The following is a 20,725-nucleotide window of genomic DNA, read 5'->3' as shown; positions in this document are numbered from 1 at the left end:
TATGGTGAAGAACTAATCTAATTTTATTACTCTGTCACTTATTCTGACTACCTCGATTACCTTACCTATCCATTTCTCCGCGAGAAGTATACCCACGCCCCCGACACCGTCAATGTTCCCTGCCCAGAAAATCTTGTACCTGTGTTCCTTGCCCGTGAGGAGCCTAGCAGAACCTCCTCTCCACCTTACTTCCTGGATACAGCATACATCCAACGTCTCCGTTCAAGCAGCTCTACAATCTCTCCAGACCTATCTTTCAATGTGCCAACGTTGAGCGTGCCAACTCTGAGGGTTTGGGAGGTGTGGGCATCAGAGACCCTGGGACGAGGGACAGCAGTGTCATGTACTGAAAAGAAAGCTTGCATTTGGCAGATTTCATATGGAAACTCTAGACTACAACCTGCATACTTTTCACAATTTTTGCGCTATATGTTCAGATAAACCCTACATAGGTGCTAGTGGGGGAGGGGGTAGTTTCCGGTATATATATATATATATATATGTATATATATGTATATATATATATGTATATATATGTATATATATATATATATATATATATTATATATATATATATATGTATATATATGTATATATATATATATATTATATATGTATATATATATATATATTATATATATGTATATATATATATATATATGTATATATATATATATATATATATATATTATATATATGTATATATATATATATATATATATATATGTATATATATGTATATATATGTATATATATATATATCTATATATATATATATATATATATATATATATTGGGTCATCCCATAAATAACGCAGTTTTTTCAATTGCATGAACTAAAGGTTGAAGGGGGGTGGGATAAACTACTGCATCAACTTGCTATAAAAACAGGTAGTAATTTCACCTTGCCTTTATTTTTAGTGTAAGTTTTGAAGAGTGCAGTTTGATTTTACAGATTTTCTTTCAAAGCTATAATAGAAGTGACAAAGGAGCATATTCAGCATCATCGTCATCATTGTTTAACGTCCGCATGGGTTGGATGGTTTGACTGAGGCTCCAATCTGATCTGACAAAGTTTCTACAGCTGGTCATGTTTTAAATGATAGGGTATTGCCACACACAATACAGAAGATAAAAAAATAAATAAATACAGGAGCCTGATTGGCATCTATCAGTTTGTTCCAGTTGCTGTTGAGACCTTAGATGTCCTTGGATCCTGCACTACCAATTTCCTCTGCAAAATCAGGATAAAAGTGGTGTGAAGTGGAGTGGCTGCTGCACCAAGTGTTGTTGGCCATTCTATGCAGCAACACCATTGCAGTCATGACTACAAGGTACAGCTGAGCACACCATCTATTCTGAGGTGTGTGGCCCATTGACCCCCTTCCTTCCACTATATAATGTTGTCCTTCTTAAAACAGTTTTTTTGATCATAGGGCTTCTTCATTAGAGTTGACTGAGGCTAAACAATAACAAACTGACAATAATAAAATTAAGCAAGGTTTCACTAAATTACATTGTAACTAGATTAGCAGCACTAATTGGACAGGGTTATTGTCTCAGATATTTTGTTGCAATATTTCAGATTCACTTTTCCTATGTACTTCTATTATATTTAATAAGTCATGAGAATATGATTAACATTTTATAGAAAGTTCTTTCAAAAATATAAAGCTGTTATTTACCAGGATAGGAACCACCAAAAGATATCCATTTATTCTTTGTAAAACCAAATTGAGGAGAAATGTTCTGTCGGAAATTTGCCAAATCAGCAAGTGCTTGCATGCTACTTAAATATTTAAGGTTTTCAGTGCTCATGTCCCTATAATATGTAAATAAAATAAAAGTAATTATATTTCACAAATTTTGATTAATTTACAAAAATTCTTTACTCATATAATTCAACAGGTTCTTTTTAACTTCAAAATTATTCCTTATTTTCAAAATCAAGAACATCACAAATGTAGTCCTTCTATCAATCTACTCCATATTTTAGCCATTTTAAATATGATATGCCTAAAATATTTTGAGTTCATTAAGTTATAACCAGATTAAATTAAATTATAATGCAATTTTGATCTTAAGAACACTACTTATAAAATAAAGATAAAGACAGCAGATAGTTACAATCTGGAACTTTGAATCATCTAATGACAATGTCTATCTTTCTTTATATTAAATCAAAACACTTCAAATGAATGCTTATGGAATTTATAAACGTATATATATATATATATATATACTAGCAGAGATACCCAACCTTGCTCAGGATTAAAATAGTATAGATATTTTTATTGTCTTATTTGTTTCAGTTATGTGACTGCAGTCATGCTGGAACAGCGCCTTTGGTCAAAAATATCAACCACAGGATTTATTCTTTGTAAGCCAAGTACTTATTGTATCGGTGTCTTTTGCTGAGCCGCTAAGTTATGGGAATGTAAGTACAGTAACATTGGTTGTCAAGCAATGGTGACAATGGTGAGGTACAGACACAGATAGACAGACACACACACACAAATATACACATATATATGGCAGTCTTCTTTATACACACAAACATATATACATATATATATACACACATACATACATAAATAATACATATATATACACACATACATACATAAATAATACATATATATACACACATAAATATATATATATACACACATATATATAAATGATGATGATGATGATATATATAAAGTTATTAGTGAGAGACAATCCATCTCTTCCAAATCATCACTTCTTTTTCCCTTTCCTCTTTATCCCTCTTCTACTTACCTTATATTGATTTTTATTATTTTTCTTCTCTCCCCACCCATACCTGTACAATTCCTTCAGTGATCTGCTTTGTTATAATCAGAAATGACTGATGAAAGTAGCATTAATATATTTAGGTCAAACAATTTTACAGAACCAATCAATTGGCCGATTGAGTAAACCTATCAAGAATGAACCTATAACGACTACTGGAAACAGTTGTAAGTCAAATTTACTACAATAAAGAAAAATATGTAATGACCATTATTTATGCCTTGTCTCATATAACATATATATACAGGGGTTGGACAAAATAATGGAACCACCTAGTTTCATAACATCATAATTTTGAAATGTCTATAAAACCATCAAAAGCTTTTGTTTTGGGATTTGAAAGCTTCTTTATTTTTATGTCTTTGGATTTATTATTAGTGTTGCTTAATACGTTTTGCTAAAATTGCTGTTTCTTTTCAGATGTCATCAGAAAAAGGTATTTAAAATTCATTAGAATGACAGATATATTGAACTTTCAAAGAGGTCAAATTGTTGGTGCTTGTATCGTAGGTGCTAGCATAACGAAAACAACCGAAATGTGTGGTGTATCAAGAAGTACTGTCTCGAAAGTAATAACAGCTTTTGAGAAAGAGGAAAAGATCTCCTCATTGAAACAAAACTCCGGAAGAAAACCAAAACTTTCAGATATGGACCGTCAGACTCTCATGCGAATTGTTACAAAGGATCACAAAAGTACAGCTCCCAAGCTTAATGACCATCTTGAGAACCCAGTTTCCACAAAAGCTGTTCGCTGGGTGCTGCACAAAGCTAGATTTCATGGGTGGGCTGCAATCAGAAAACCACTCCTTGCAAAAACAAACATTGCAAAGTGTTTAGAGTGGAGTAAAAACCTATAGAATTGGTCCCTAGAGAAGTGGAAGAATGTTATTTTCTCGGACAAGTCATCCTTTACCTTATTTCCGACCACTGGCCGAGTATACATGTGGAAACAGCCAAAACAAGCATTTGATCCAGACTGCTTTCTTCCAACTATTAAACATGGAGGAGGATCTGTGATGATCTGGGGGTGCTATATCTTGGAAATCCACCAGCCCAATGGTTTCTCTTCATGGCAAAATTAATAGTCAAGACTATTTAAGCATTTTATCTGATCAAATTCACCCTATGGTTGCGGAACTGTTTCTGGAGAGAAACGCAATCTTTCAGGATGATAATGCACCAATTAACACAGCTAAAGTTGTTACTGAATAGCATGAGGAACATTCTAGCGAAATTCAACATATCTAGCCACCACAGTCCCCAGATCTCAATATTATTGAACATTTATGGTTTATTTTAGAAAAACAAGTAAGGAATCGATATCCCCCACCATCATCACTACAAGAACTGGAGACCGTTTTAGCTGGAGAATGGACAAAAATTCCTTTGGAAACAATTCAAACTTTGTACGAGTCCATACCTTGTAGAATTCAAGCTGTAATTACTGCCAAAGGTGGTCCTACTCCATATTAAAATAAATTTGTTTGAAATTCTAAGATGTTTCCATTATTTTGTCCAACCCCTGTATAAATATATATATATGTATGTATTATTCCTACAGTTTTCATTCATGACGACTTGAAAACATTATGAAAATTATTGATAAAACAGTTTTTAAGTGGTAAAGATTTTCATCATATACTTTCCATTTCCTAAGAACAAAAGCTGTACTTTTAGAAGAGTACAAGTTGTTGTTCGCTTTTAAACCCCAAAATGTATGAAATGTATAAAGAATTTTTCAGAAAAATCAGCCAAATGTTCAAGGAGATAAATATTTTTATTCTGTTATTTATGTTACTTTAGTGACCAACAGTAAACCAATATTGTGGCAAAATGATCTTCACATGAACTGCAAATTTGGTGGATTAAGAGCAATCAATTATATTGACCTCAGAAGAATGAAAGATAGATGATTTTGGTGGGATTTGAACTAAGAGGTTTTCTGATTGATTTTACCAACAAAAATAATACTATTATAGAAATGGTCCTTTATTATCTTTAATTAAACCGATGGATCAGTGTGTATGCATATGTGTGTGTATGGGTATGCATCAGTATTTTGTGTATATTTTATCTCAGTCATAATGAATCTGTAATTAATTGTTTTCAGATAGCTTTTTCAATGAGTGTATTTAACAAACTAAAACTAGAGCTGATGAACATATCCAGCAAAAATTAGGATTAGAACAATAAAATAATTTATTTGATACAAATATATAAACTCTCAAGTGAACAATAATGTTTATATTATATTAATTACAATATTCCTTCATTATTCATGAAAAGAAAAAAAGGAAGGAAGAATGTTTCAAATCAAAAAACTGAAGGAAAAAAGTACAAGTAGTCAATGAAATATGAAACCTTGGAGAAATGTAAACCATGGACATTATGAATGAATCTTGTGTCTAATGAATATTATCGTTTTCAATCAATAGAAGTGTCTATTCTGTATTACTGTGTAAATGGTTGAGAATTTCACAGACACATATATCCTTAACTAGCCTTCAGGAAGATTCAGCATGACACTGTATATGGCTTGGTTGAGCTTTCTAGTTCACACACAAAGCTTGAGTTGAGTCAATGCTTTACTAGAATTCATTTGCCTAAGTTGTAGCACAGTGGGATCAAACACAGAAACTTTTGATTCTAAAGAAAATTCCTGAAGCATTTAACCAAGTGTCCATAAACATTAAATATACCATGAGTCAATACACTTGAAAGGATACTACATTGTAAATCTGTTCAACTTATGTCAGTAGGAAAATGGAGATGACAGTAAATATAATAATTCTATTATTTAAAATTAAACTGCCATTAACATCCTTTTATTCAGTGTACCTAAAATACTGTGGCCCAATGTTCTTAGATCATATTGAGTTACTTTGACTTATGTCTTCCTCAGATTATAACTGTCACAAGAATCTCTCTTCTGGCATGAGAACCAAAATATACATAAATTTCACTTTGGATTTTTACATGACAAGACAATTTAATTTCTATTGGTCACTGGCGTTAGGAAGGGCATCTAGCTGTAGAAACTCTGCCAGATCAGATTGGAGTCTGGTGCAGCCATCTTGTTCGCCAGACCTCAGTCAAATCACCCAACCCATGCTAGCATGGAAAGCGGACATTAAACGATGACGATGATGATTTGTAAAATCTCCCAAACTATTCCAGCACATGTACTCATTTATATTATCAGTATCCCACCTATCTCGCATGTAACTGCATACTCATTATGACCAAGCATTAACCTTTTAGCATTCAGATTAATCTGGCAAATATAATGCTTATTTAATCAGATTGTTTTGAATTAATCATGCATTAACTTATAACTGAGATTTTGATGATGTGGCTATTTATTTTTATGATGGCATTGTAGGATACATGTGAAAGGCTTGATAAATCCAGTTTGAACAATAAAACAGGTAGAAAACTTTGGATATGACCAGTTTAAATGCTAGAGATTTTATGTAGATGAGATATTACAAATACTATATATATATATATATATATATCTTTGCAATTACTACTAATTTGTTTCTCACTCTCCTAAATGTGAGTAGTCATGTAGCTTCCCAATAACAAGAACTAGCTCTATTCTACCTATTTCTCTCAAACCTTAACTCTCTCTGATAGCCCCACCCCTTGGGTTCTGTAGGCTTGCATGCTGCATAGCAATCTCACTAGTGCCAGTGGCATGAGAAAAGCAGCCAGTACACATTGTAAAGTGGATAATGTTAAGAAAAGCATCACACACTCACACGCACATATTTGAGAATAAACATAATCTGTTAACAGGTTATCTATATTCTATATATATAGTTAAGTTATATTGTCCAGGTTAGATATCTTCATATAGTTTAACCCTTCAGCATTCAGATTATTCTGTGAAATGTACTGCTTATTTATTCACATTGAATTAATCATGCATTTTCTCATAGCTTTAAGATTTTGATGATGAGATTGTTTATTTTAATAGTGGCATTATAAGGTAGGTGTGAGAGGCCAGATCTGGTTAATTTGAGCACAGAACATGTAGAATATTTTGGCCAGATATGGTCAGTTTAAATGCTAAAGGGTTAAGCAGGGAAAGATTCAAAGAGACTAAAACTCATAAAGTTGGAAATCTGACAACTTACTCAGTTGGATGACTTTTCCCATAAAACCGATGTTCCACTTGGATACAGAAAGCATTGTACTTCTTGGCATTTTCGACCCAATCTCCCGTGGACATCCATATTGGATCAGCTGTACCTTCTCCACCAATCATTAGAAATATTGGACCACCAGGCTTGAAGTATGATTTGTTTATAAAATATCGCTAGAATAAAGAATTAAATATAAACAAATATTTAAAAATGTATCAATAAAAAAAAAAATTATGAAATTGAATTATTAATGTCACTAGGTAAATTTTTTATGGTTGGATGCCCTTTCTGTCACCAACTCTCATCTATTTGCAAGAAAAGTAATATTTTCACAGAATATTGGAAACAAGTGCCAATCCCTAGCAGTTGAGGGAACCTGTGGAAGAGGTAGACCCAGGAAAACCTGGGACAAGGTGGTGAAGCACGACCTTCGAACGTTAGGCCTCACCGAGGCAATGACTAGCGACCGAGACCTTTGGAAGTATGCTGTGCGTGAGAAGACCCGGCAGGACAAGTGAGTCCAGCCCACTTATGCATGTCTTTCCTCCCTTGGACACACAAAGACCTGTTGAGGCAAGCGAAGTCGAAATCGAACCTCATCCGACGACAGGCACCCATGCCAACCTCCCTTCATTGGACACTAAACCCTGCTTGCGAAGACCTGTTGGGGCAAGTGAAATCGGAATCGAAATTGAACCAATCCTATGACTGGCACCCGGCAGTTGCCAGGACCGCTGGACTGACTCCTGTGCAGGTGGCAAGTGAAGAAACACCATTTCGACCCTGTGCTTGAGGAGATCCACTGAGTCAAGTACACCAACATCAAAATCAATGGAAACTGCAGTTGTGATCCCTGTGCCGGTGGCACGTAAAAGGCACCATCTGAACGTGGCCGATGCCAGCGCCACCTAGACTGGCTTCCATGCCGGTGACACGTAAAAAGCACTATCCGAATCATGGCCGATGCCAGCGCCTCCTTGACTGGCTTCCGTGCCGGTGGCACGTAAAAAACGCTATCCAAATCGTCGCCGATGCCAGCTCCGCCTTGACTGGCTTCCGTGCCAGTGGCACGTAAAAAGCACCATCTGAACATGGTCGATGCCAGCGCCGCCTAGACTGGCTTCCATGCCGGTGGCACGTAAAAAGTACCATCCGAATCGTGGCCAATGCCAGCGCCGCCTTGACTGGCTTCCATGCTGGTGGCACGTAAAATGCACCAATCTGATCGTGGCCGTTGCCAGCCTCGCCTGGCACCTGTGCAGGTGGCACGTAAAAAGCACCCACTACACTCACAGAGTGGTTGGCGTTAGGAAGGGCATCCAGCTGTAGAAACACTGCCAGATCAGACTGGAACCTAGTGCAGCCTTCTGGCTTCCCAGATCCCCGGTCGAACCATCCAACCCATGCTAGCATGGAGAACGGATGTTAAACGATGATGATGATGAAAGGACACTGCTTGCATTGTGATGACACTCATTTACAACTATCTTACAATGCTAAGCTAAGGAGATAGTAACACACATGCACATACATACACAACAGACTTCTTTCAGTTTTAATCTACGAAATTCACTTACAAGGCTTTGGTTGGACTGGGGACTATAGTAGAAGATGGTTACCCAAAATTGAGAACCATGTGGTTGGAAGCAGACTTCTTGCCACACAGCCATGCTTGTGCCTAGCAACTCCTACACTAGTCTTACACATATGTGTGTATGCATACATATTTGTTTGAAAATTGCAAGCTACAAGCAGTGACATGAATATCATTTCATCTGCCAACCAATTACTGTCCGCTGGCTTTGTACCTTCAAAACATGTGAAATAAAACATCCCTTACTTGAAAAATAGGTAAGGATTAACAAGAAGGATATGAGGCAATAAAACAATGCCTCAATAACAGGATATTGCAGCAGTATAAATACATGCTAAGTATATGCAGTGACATGTAATAATTACATAATAACCTTATATTTCAATCTTTCACGCTCTTTCTCACATTCTTCCCTTTTCCATTACTCCCTCATCACCATCTTCCCTTACCACTGCTCATGCTGTTTTTTCTATCCAGTCTCCTTACCAACAACCAATATGTAGCTGCCTATTGCTGTTTCTCTTCCCACTTGTATCACTATTTCTCTCCACATTCTCTCTCTTCTTTTATCCTCTTACCTTTGCTCTCACTCCATCACATCTCTCTTCTATTCACCTTCTCACTCATGTTTGCCTTGACTGAAAGGTGACATTACAGTAAAGACTCTAGTTTTGTAGAAGACAAGATAACTTCTCTAGTAAAATATATTCAGTACATTCTATGAAGTGGTTGGCACTAGGAGAGGCACCCAGCTGTAAAACCATGACAAAATCAGTATATATGAGACATGGGCCACTGATCTCTCTAAGAGGACAGTAACTCTTAATAAGAACAGACCATGACAACCCATGAGAAACAAACATAAAAATCATGATGACAATAATTCCTTCTACTATAGGTACAAGGCCTGAAATGTAGTGGGGGGACTATCGATTACATCAATCCCTGTGCTCAACTGGTACCTATTTTATTGATCCCAAAAAGGTAAATGATGGAATTTGAACTCAACTGGTACTTATTTTATTGATCCCAAAAAGTAAATGATGGAATTTGAAACCAAAAGAAATGCTGCTAAGCATTTTGTCCAACAATAAATCACAACTGGCACTATGTTTCTTTTCTCCCAGCTAGAATAAGTGAGATAAATCTGTAACATGGTCACCGCTGCTCTTCTCAATTCTGTGAAAACAAAAATTCCAAGAACTGATCTCACAACACCTTCCCTCATTTTGTTTGGTCTCACTATCTTAAAGGGATGAGGGGCAATCTTCGATTATAGCGTTCCACTTTCACTTTGTCAAATTATTGCTAGTATCTTGTTTGTTTGGAGCTACAGAATAAAAGTTTTCTCCTTTTTGATGCTGTCCAACAGCCAGATTGTTTGCCATTGCAGTGTAATTAAGAATTAGATTTTTGATTTGTTATTATTAACAGATATAAGGTGGCAAGCTGGCAGAATCATTAGCATGCTGGGTAAAACACTTCACAGTATTTCACCTACCTTCCTGTTCTGAGTTCGAATACCAATTTGCCTTTCATCCTTTCGGGGTCAATAAAACTAAGTACTAGTTGAGTACTGGGGTCAATGTAATCGGTTTACACCCTCCCCCGAAATTGTTGGCCTTATGCCAAAAATTGAAGCTATTATTATCTACAGATATATTTCATAATTCAGTATGGCATTGAAATAAAACACTGTCAATCCAAAAGTAATTTATTAATAAATGCTAAAAGATGCACTAAATCATTAAAAACCCATAATTAGGTCTCTTTTTATCTTTTTTCTTCAAGAGACTTTGGAAGGTATTGTAGCACAATGGCTTTCAAACTATGTATATGACCTTTAACACGTTCACACCCAAAACAGAATCTTAGGTTAGCACTTCTTTTATTCAACCCCCACCCCATTTCATTCATTTTAAACTTTTTTCAGAATTTTTTTTCTCTCAAAATCTGCGAAAAAAATACGGAGATTATGATTCCGAAAAAAAATTTAAAAAAAAAATTTTTTAATAAACAAATTTGGGAGAAATGGGTGTGTGTGGGGGGAGGGCGGAAGTCTTTCTGGTACTTATTTTATCGACTCCGAAAGGAGGAAAGGTAAAGTCGACCTCGGCGGAATTTGAACTCAGAATGTAAGGCCGGATGAAATGCCGCTAAGCATTTTGCCTGGTGTGCTAACGATTCTGGCAGCTCGCCGCCTTGGTTGTCACAAGATATTCTTTTGTACTCTAGGCACAAGGCCCGAAATTTTGAGGGAGGGGGCCAGTCGATTAGATCGACCCCAGTACCCAACTGGTACATAATTTATCGACCCCGAAAGGATGAAAGGCAAAGTCGACCTCGGCGAAATTTGAACTCAGAACGTAACGGCAGACGAAATACCTATTTCTTTACTACCCACAAGGGGCTAACACAGAGAGGACAAACAAGGACAGACAAACGGATTAAGTCGATTATATCGGCCCCAGTGCGTAACCGTACTTATTTAATCGACCCCGAAAGGATGAAAGGCAAAGTCGACCTCGGCGGAATTTGAATTCAGAACGTAACGGCAGACGAACTACCGCTAAGCATTTCGCCCGGCGTGCTAACGTTTCTCTGCCAGCTCGCTGCCTTAGCTGTCACAAGATATTGACAACACTGAGGAAAAGCTAAGTCCTTTTATTAAGTCTTGGTGCATTTTCTCATCTAAATCGTTCAAGTACCTTAAAGCGTCTCAAAGAAAAAGAATAAAAAGAGACTTAATTACGGTTTTTAAAAACTTATGTAATTTTATGAATGTTTCCGTTAACGGATATTAAGGAGTTACCCCAGAAAATGTGCAAATGTAGTCCGGCCATAAGTTATTTTTTAGCCCTAGGTCAAACTTGATTCAGCAAAGCTATGACCAAAAGCATTCCAGCCGATCCATCGTGTCCTTTATTTAGACAGTAGGGTGTGAGCTAACGGAGACTTGACTGCTATTTCTAACAGGACAAGAGGTCATGTAGAGGCATCTCCATTAGCACGGTGATCATTTTCCCAATTTGTTCGCACACATCTTTGATAAATTATAGCCTCCCTGAGATCCTGAAAACATTTGGTGTTGTTTAGTTCTAAGTCGGCCAGAGTGTCGAAATAAACCAAACTTATTATCAAAGACATTCAAGCTATGACCATCACGTCTTATTTTCAGAATTCATGTACTTCTGTATCTAAATACGTCTTTTTCTTTTTAAGACAGTCGCACGTGTTAGGGAGGGGCTGCTATTTCTAGTTAGTCGTGTGACCCTGTAGCTATAGGAGTTCATTCGACAGCAGATTATTGCAATTTTTTACAATCTTACGAAGGATTGCCCAATTATAAACACAATCTTTGGAATGATATCCGATATGTAATTAAAATGTTCTTGATTGGCTAGTATATAGATAGATATTATAATTTGTTAGATTATACTAATTGAAAAAAAAAAATCTTTAACCCATTGGATAGTGGAAACAACACTGAAGACGTCGCTTTCGAGTAATATAAAACAAGGACGAGTCAGCTAATAGTGAAATAACAAAGAGGCGTGAAGCATGAAGTGGACTGTAGTCAGTTCGCTGGGAGATGAGCGTTACTCACAAGATAACAACATGCGCTAGAACTCTCACACAAAGAAATTACACGGTAATTGCTTGAAATGAATTCTATATTTCATCCAACTAAAAAAGCTGTTTTATAAATAAATAATATAACCGACTGAAAATACAGCCAACTGTCACAAGTAAATGGATGATAACACTAAAAATGTATTTAAAAAAAGAGGAAATAAAAGGGCATGCACGCTTCTTTATACGATATGATGCTCTTCACTTATTAGGGTGCATATAATTCTATAGAATAATCTTTGTTGCTTGTTTTTGATTGTAAGCAAATATTAAATAGAAGTTATCAAATCTATACCTGTTTCCAAGTTCTTGTATCCGAAGGGTCAAAGTGGTCGAGTTTCTGATCGAACCATAATTCATTAGTAACAGGGTCTTGAATACTGTGGGGCAATTGCCTGTGGAATAAAAATCCTTTTAAAAACCCACCCGTTGGTCGACCATTTATAATCTTAGGTATATAAGCGTAACATAACAGGTTTCCCACACAAACAAGTAGGAACAGAATTAATGCGGCCGACGTTCGCAGTGCCATGTTTTCATTTAACTTACAAGAACACGAGTTATTTACAAATGATTACAAAACAACATTGCGATCACATGACCTAAGTCATAACATGTGACAAAGGTCGCAGGTTATCAAAGACTAAATTATCTACTAAAAATTGAACAAAACCTTTCCATATACTTTCTAAAACATAAAAATTCCATACACTTTATAGATGGTATGGAAGAAATACTAGACATTTAGGGAGAAAAATTTTAGTTTATTTCCTCGAAAGTAAAAATCAAAGCACACACACTATCTCTCTATTTTCTCTCTCTCTCTCTTTCCTTTTCTCTTTCACACATGTATATCTTTGGTATTTGTTGAACCAATGGCATTCAACCTTTAACTTTTGACTGGATTCAATATTTTTCATTATATTCATTATGCCTGTTTGAAAGTACAGCTATATAAAAAAAAAAAATTACAAAAAGAAGTCAATGAAATAAGTTTAAAGAATTAGCATCCTTCATTAGGTGATATTTCAAATTTTCAATAGAGTAGTATTTTAAGGAAAACCTATAAAAACTACTGTTCTGTGATTTGATCAAGAATCGAATTACTATATTACTGACTGGCCCATGTTATGCATATTTATGGTTTGGCATTGTTGTTTCAATATTTGTTGTGAATAATAAGTGATCAGTTTTCACAATTTAGTCCAAATGATTCTGATTTTCTTTGTGAATCATGAAGGTGGGGTGGGTTTCATTGTATTTTTTCCTTCTTGTGGGGATGGGAGTATACTTTGGTAAAGTTTCAATCCAGGGATTTGTTGGGAATATTTTCTTTTTGTTATATATATATATATATATATATATATATATGTACTAGCCCCCCCCCACTGGAGTCTAAAATAGTGTAATTCCACTTCTGTCTAAGCTTCTGTCTGTGATGCTCTGGCAACTGCAGTAGAAGCAGCATTGTAAGCATGCTGGAGTTCTGCATGTTGAGCTGTCTGTGATGCTCTGGTGGTTGAAGAAGAAGTAGCATTGCGAGCATGCCAAAGTACACATTGTTCTTCTGTCTTGCTTGCCTGCAAGGAACACAAAACAGAAGCATTTTTTTGTTTTTCTACCAATGTGACTCTTACTTTTTTGAGGCATCCTATCGAAAATCTGTAATTGATTGAATCTTTAAAAAATCAGTAAAAATTTACCTCGTTGCTGTTTGCAAGCACTAAATATGGTATTTCAACACAAAAAATTCCCTCAATGCTAAAGCACACAATTATTTGCAGTGGTATTGTAAGCACCAAATGGTACATGAATGCAGACAGTTGTGAATGAGCATTCACATCTATAGGCGCGTGTGGACAGAACGTATTTTGAGAAAATTGATATTCTATTGACCAAAAGTGCAATTGCGATAAAATGTAAATGATCGATGCAAACACCAGTGCACTGACAGGTAGCAAAAGGTAAAGGGTATTTCTAAGAAATATCACACTTAAGTGCAAAATTTAAATAAAAAGAACATGCAAATTGAAGCAGTTTCTAGGACATCTCTGAAAATGAAAGACAGCCAAAACTGGGCTTCCTTTGAGAAAAATGGATGTCAGCATTAAAATTACTTTATATTAATTTGGAAGTAATGAAAATTCTTTATAAATAAAGTTATTTAAGTCTATATAACTGGAAAACTTCAAATTGGATATAGGGTTTGACAATATGCAACGTTGATTGATTAAGTAGCAAACCTTGTGGATGAATAAGCTACCAGAACTGACTGAATAGTGCTTTTTTCAGAATGTAACCAATGAATTTGATCTGTGAAATTCATAAAAATGATAAGAAAAATTTGCCAAAATATCATTCAATTATGCTTACTGATAAAAAAATAACTCAAAATTTGAGATGTTGATGCTAATATTCCTTCATCATCATCATCATCATTGTTCGACCATGGTCGAGACAATGGAATTTACCATGCTACGCCAGACTTCACGGTCCATCATGGCATTACAGAGGTCCTGTTGCTGGATGCCTGTATCCCTGGAGATTACATCAGGGTAGGAGAGTGTGCACCCTCTGGTATGGCGAGTAGATGGCTTCCAGAGGAGAAGAGTAGAAATTACTTCTTTTTCAGCTCTACAACAATGTCCAGCAAACTGGACTCTCCTACCTTTCACAAGAGATGACACAGGTGGTAGTTTCCCATATATTTGGATTTTGGTTGGAATGGAATTAAAGAATAAAGAATGGTCATGTACATGTCAAATCAAGTGAGTTACACAAAAATCAAAAAATACCATTCATTTTCTGTTTTATATAAGAAACTTAGCTAAAGTTTAGATATTTGTCACCTAAATTTCCATGCTCAATTATCAATCAATTTGTCGTTTTCTACTGTCAACTGAATTTTGTTGTGAGAAAATATTCACACAGTTAATTGATTGCCAATTAGTGCCATCTATTCGTTAAAGTTAATATCTTATTTCATTTTTACTTATTCAAAATAACTGTCTTGTCTTCTTGCTCTTTTGTGTCAGCTTATTTATTAAACACAGAGTGACATGCCTGGATGCACATGTTCGAATACAGTTCATTCTAGAATGATATCAATTTTTACTGCAATCACATATGTCCTTTCATGAAATTGCTTATAAAGCTTAATGCAATTAATGCTCTGATACTGACTGGATGAACATAGCTACTGTTTGTACATGATTTACAAAATGATAGCCAATAAGCACTATTGTAATCGGATTTTCCATCAAGATTTTGATTAAAAAAGGGCAAATCTCACTTTGAAATTAATGATTATGTTATGAAATTTAAATGATGCACCCACTGTGATGTCTTTTACCTATGTGTAAAATTTCAGTGCAATCAGTTGAAAAATATGGCCTTTATAATCTTTTACACACACACATGTATATATATATATATTTAATAATGAATTAAAAACAGTGCTAGTTTTGTAAATATTACCAACCACACATGCTCAATGTATGTGTTTTCTTTGTTCACCAGTTTACTGCGATATAACACCTGGAGAATGATTCACTCATTTTGCTGAGTGTTAAAACATCTAAAAGTCATAGACAGCCCAGGCAACTTACCTCTGATCAAACCCAACAGTTATGGATACTAATATTTCACCATTTTTGTGGCTTATCAACATCACATACCAGAATCAAACTGGGGATGAACTGTATTGTCTGTCTATGGCTACATATAGATAGTGTAAAAATTATTTGCTGGTATACTACAGCAATGCATACATAAGATTAAAGTCAATTACGAATTGCTAGTGTTGTAAATATTATTGATCTCACATGCTTAATGTATGTGTTTTGTTTGTTCCCTAGTTCACTGCGGTATAGCACCTGGGAGTCAACTCACCTCCACACATATATACAATGGGCCCCCAAGCAGTTTCTATCAACCAAGTACATTCACAAGCATTGGTTGGCAACTGGCACTATAGTAGAAGACACTTGTCCAATATGCTGCACAATGCAATTGAACCTGAAATCACATGGTGGTAAAGGGAGCTTCTTAACCACACACTTGAACAAACATAACATAAAAAAAGATTTCATTATGTCAGTGCAATTTTAGTCTTAAAATGAAGCTTCCTGTCAGACCACTCCAAAGTGTTTGTTGACTGGATTCTCTTCAATCCACATTCTATCAACTCTGCTCAGTTATGTTCCCACTCCCATTTTGTTCTTTCTATTCTCTATCAATAAGTGTTTTTATCTGCAATTAAACAAACTTATACAGATTGTATTATATTTGACTCATTAATCTTTAGAACACACATGTGAGGAAGGAAAAGGTTCCAAAGTGCAGTAGTTCTAAGAAGAGTATTGGGTCCAGTGACAAGGATATAACATAGAATTTTTCAACACCAACTTAGAGCAATGGATAGACACAAGCATTTGAACATTGGACAAATGCCTATAAAACTATTTACAGCCTTTTATATTCTGACTTCAAAATCTTTCTACAATTGATTAACTATCAGTCAAGTACAGAAGTCATTTTATATTTCTATAATGCATTCTAGATGTGAACAGAATTGTAATAGGAGACAAGAAAACTCACAGTTACTATGCATAACAAAGATGTGGTTTTTCAATATACATTATCAACATATGTGAATAATACACAGCCACACTATTCAAGTTTAATACAAATGCTAGTTCCCACAATCTCTGATGATCTTTTTGATGACAACAAATATATTACACAGGCAAAACTGCTCTCCAATGATTAATATTCTTCTTCAGTGTCAGAAAATACTTTAATCCTGATCATTTGCCTGATCAGTTAAGATGGCATGAACACACTAGGCAGTTGTCTAGGAGTCCCATGAGTCTAAGGGTCCAATGCTAATCTATTTATGTTGTTATGTCTCTAGGGGGCCTCAGTGCATTGCTTTGCCCAGGGGCCTATGATTCTCTTAGAATGGCCCTGGTTTCCACTAAATGTTTTAGGTGGTTATATGTTGACATAGGCACTTTCTTGGCTCTCCCATTCTTGACCCAAATGGAAATCCAAAATGTAACACTTGGAGATAGAGAAGGGAAGCTGTACCAGCTGGTGCTCATTTCAGCTGAATAAACTGGAACAGTGCAAAATAAACACCTTTCTCAAGGACACAATGCATTATATATCTCAGGAGTCAAACCTTATGTTTGCAAGCCCAACACTCTAACCATTAAGCCACATATTTTCTGTGTAAGAAAATACTCAGTGTTGTCTTAAAGCATAGGTATACAGGGGCTAGTTATAATCTATGTACACTGTGACTGGCCACCCATAAATATAGGTCCCAGAGCATTGATTTGCCTGGGAGCCTAAAAAAATGGTTCTGGTTGTTAGCACCCTAGAAAGGTAAAGACTCCCTTTGGTCATGAATGACCATGGGATTGCACCTAGAAAGTTACCCTCTGAGACAAAGTCCAGGCAAGGTTGTTTATGGAAGACCAGCAGTCACCCATGCATACCAGCCTTCCCTCTCCATGACACTGATGTTCCCCAAGGGAAAGACAAAGGCCAATACAGCTTGGCACCACTGACACCACAACTCGTTTCTTCAGCTGAGAGAACTGGAGTGAAATAAAGTGTCTTGCTCAAGAACACAACACAGTCCAGTCTGGGAATCGAACTCAAACTTTTACATGCTAATACATTTCACTTTCTTGCAGCTGACACACTATATCTTTTCTCTGTCTTTCTTCTGATAGTACAATTATTCCTGCTGTTCTTCTCATCATTCCTATTAGGTCTTATCCACAAAAGCCAAACACTTTACCAAAATCTTTATCTTCCATACTGCAAAGCCCTGGAACTTGCTCTGTCCACATTTTGTCTATTGCTGTCAACTTGAAGTTATTTAAACTGAATCACGGCTGTGCCAACTTCATCAGCATAAGTGACTCTAGAAAGCTATGGGCACTGCTCTCTTCCTCAGGTTAAACAAGTTTACAAGAACTAAAACATACTTTTCTTGTTAGTGAAAAAACACATACATTCATACATACACTCACAGATACATGTGTGTGTACATACATACATACATACATACATGCATGCATGCACGTGTAGTGAGGCACAAGAAGCCAGCGCCATTTTGTAAGAGATCTTGCCAGTAGCCATTACCATGTCTGTTTGTAAGCTTCTTCTTCGAGTTCCACATCCTTAAGATTACAGAAACAATTGTAATGGGAGGAGATACTCCACAGGTATCACAAGCCTTCAATTTCCATTATAAAATGGTGACCCTGATGGAAAAAAGATTTTGGCAGCCACAAGCTTTATCATTGTAGATGCCTCACCCGAACTACAGAATGGCAGTTTTCGCTCGCATTCTCAACTAAAAACATCCATCGCCCGACGTCAGAATATCTTCTTTCATTCAAGTGAACATTTAGAATTCATGTTTTTTGCCTTGAACTTGTAATGTGGTGATAAGAAACAGAAAGTAACAACCATACCCTTACCCGCACATAGAGTGGGTAACCTTAAGCTAGTATGAAAATAAAAATTGGTGGGATAGCAGACATACATACTGATACACGATACATTTTTTGTTTTGAAAAATTTATTTCAAAAATTCTGATATAACTGGAATCTACACAATCTGAAGCATACTTGTAGAAAATTTCATTAGCAAACATTCTGAAAGTTATGAGGAAACAAAGTCAATGGGGCACACATGTGTAGGTATGGTTCAACTAACTCCGGCCGGTCACTGTATATCATTACGCATGAGTTACCGGAAGTCCATAGAATACATGAACTTTTTATATATATATAATGTAGAAATTATTAGCGACAGAAGCAGAATCAATACTGAAAGATAATGGTTATATGCATCTTATCATGGACACTGTGTTAGAACACCAAACACTGCCCTATTAGCCTTGAGAGAGATCCTCTCACGGGTGCTTAGTACTTAAAATCACATACAAGACCATAGCAGACGAAATTCATCTGTCATGGGCGCTGAAATTCTCTTTAGCACGTGATTTCGGTTATTGGCTCTTCTTAGTAAGAGCTTGATGTTACAATATCAGAATTTTTTCAGACGCTGATGTCACAAATAGCTAGCAGGCTTATCAAAAATTAATTATGTCCAAAGGAAGCAGTGTTAATACCGAAAGATAATCATTATATCTAATTTAACATGGATACCGTATTAAAACACCGAATACTGTGTCAACATTATTACGGTGGAACTAGAAATAGATATAATTATAAATAATAGCAAGTAGACTGTTGGATTGAAAATAAATCAGCAGCTGTCGATAGGACTTGAACCTACGTCTTCTGTGAGCATGTTAGATGTGCTAACATTATATCAAGGCAACCTTTCGAATTTTCTAAATCCGTTTTAGAAGCTTTGTTATGACCAGCGGGAACTGTATGTTGTTTACATTGTAAAATTATTTATTTATTTGTTTATTTATTTATTTGGATTTTTAGATTGAAAGGAAATAAATCTCAAAATAGATGAAACTATAAATGTCAGCATATAGAATATGTATTTTATAACAATAATTTTTAAATATTTTTTCTTAAATTGAATTGTAATTTGGTATTACTTAGTCAACCATAAATTTATATATCTGACTTTATATTTAAATACGAAACTAAATACCTCAATCGAATTTTAGGTAACATTATGTGCACGACTTTGTCGTGTGTATGACAAGATGGCGTGCTTAATGGAAGTGGACAAACCGTCCACCAGTAATGGTACCGGTGTGGAGGTTGAGAATGGTGACGAATGTGATGTCATTGCTCCTGCTGGCACAGCTGGAAGTGTTTCTGTATCTTTACATCCGTTAGTTATCATGAATATTTCTGAACATTGGACAAGAGTACGCGCGCAAGAAGGCAAACCAATGCAAGGTAACTAACATTATGATCGATCTGGCATTCAAATATCATTAGTTTTTTTTTATATGTTTAATATTTGCTTCTATCATGCTTTTTATTAAACTATGTCTTTGTTTTTATTTTGTTCTCTCTTGTAAATATAATGTAGTTGTAACCCCTTTGTTATCACTTGTATAATTAAGGGATAAAAAAAAAATAAAAACATTGAAAAGATATTACCCGCTTATCTGTCTACTTTACTGATGAAGCGATTTTGCTCTTATTTTTTTATTGTTTAATAATAACTATTTCATGTTATCTTGGGCTAATGCAATATTCTGTATAGCTTCTTGTCATTCAAAAGAAAATATTTATAAATTCCATCGCTTGTTATGTATGCATTGCCATGTGTGCCTATAAACATAAAATGTATAGTTTGTGGTAAATAGAATAAACCCTTTCATTTATTTTTATATTCAAAATGACATTTTAATTTAGATAAATATATTTATTAACTTCACCCCAGTTTTTATCTGACCGTTAAATATCTGAATTTCAAGTCGTCTGATTTAATATTACGATATGTAACTAAATTTAGCCTAAACGATTTACATCCTTCGAGTTACGTCCCTTGTTTCCCGTCTTTTTT

General features: G+C 35.5%; 3 protein-coding genes across 7 annotated transcripts in view; 2 read left to right on the top strand and 1 right to left on the bottom strand.

Annotated features, from left to right (window-relative positions):
* The window catches only part of LOC118762572, a 6,697-nt gene extending 2,974 nt beyond the window's left edge, over nucleotides 1-3,723 (top strand). The window contains exons 2-3 of one of the 3 annotated variants that reach the window (XR_004998324.1): nucleotides 2,901-2,984; nucleotides 3,238-3,723. Coding sequence is in view for 1 of the 3 variants with exons in the window: in XM_036501323.1 (XP_036357216.1) it covers nucleotides 2,876-2,984; nucleotides 3,238-3,674 (546 nt within the window). In the remaining 2 variants the exon portion in view is untranslated. Of the gene's footprint in view, nucleotides 1-2,744; nucleotides 2,985-3,237 lie in introns of those variants that run through there. The other 2 variants (XM_036501323.1, XR_004998325.1) reach the window with 2 other exon arrangements.
* LOC115209681 (putative serine protease K12H4.7) overlaps nucleotides 1-12,793 on the bottom strand; it is a 22,542-nt gene extending 9,749 nt beyond the window's left edge. Inside the window, exons 1-3 of the mRNA XM_029778157.2 lie at nucleotides 12,491-12,793; nucleotides 6,960-7,141; nucleotides 1,686-1,822 (exon numbers count right to left, since the gene is read on the bottom strand). Coding sequence (XP_029634017.1) covers nucleotides 1,686-1,822; nucleotides 6,960-7,141; nucleotides 12,491-12,727 — 556 coding nt within the window. The 5' untranslated portion in view covers nucleotides 12,728-12,793. The remainder of the gene's footprint in view (nucleotides 1-1,685; nucleotides 1,823-6,959; nucleotides 7,142-12,490) is intronic.
* The window catches only part of LOC115209309 (COP9 signalosome complex subunit 6), a 29,657-nt gene continuing 21,071 nt past the window's right edge, over nucleotides 12,140-20,725 (top strand). For 2 of the 3 annotated variants that reach the window (XM_036501322.1, XM_036501321.1), the window contains exons 1-2: nucleotides 12,140-12,214; nucleotides 19,872-20,109. In XM_036501322.1, coding sequence (XP_036357215.1) covers nucleotides 12,155-12,214; nucleotides 19,872-20,109 — 298 coding nt within the window. In that variant the 5' untranslated portion in view covers nucleotides 12,140-12,154. Of the gene's footprint in view, nucleotides 12,215-14,924; nucleotides 14,964-19,871; nucleotides 20,110-20,725 lie in introns of those variants that run through there. The other variant, XM_029777650.2, reaches the window with a different exon arrangement.

This window comes from Octopus sinensis, linkage group LG3, assembly GCF_006345805.1.
Source record: "Octopus sinensis linkage group LG3, ASM634580v1, whole genome shotgun sequence".
NCBI lineage: Eukaryota > Metazoa > Mollusca > Cephalopoda > Octopoda > Octopodidae > Octopus > Octopus sinensis.
The sequence above is the reverse complement of the archived record's forward strand: the minus strand, read 5'-3'. Positions and strand labels throughout refer to the sequence as shown.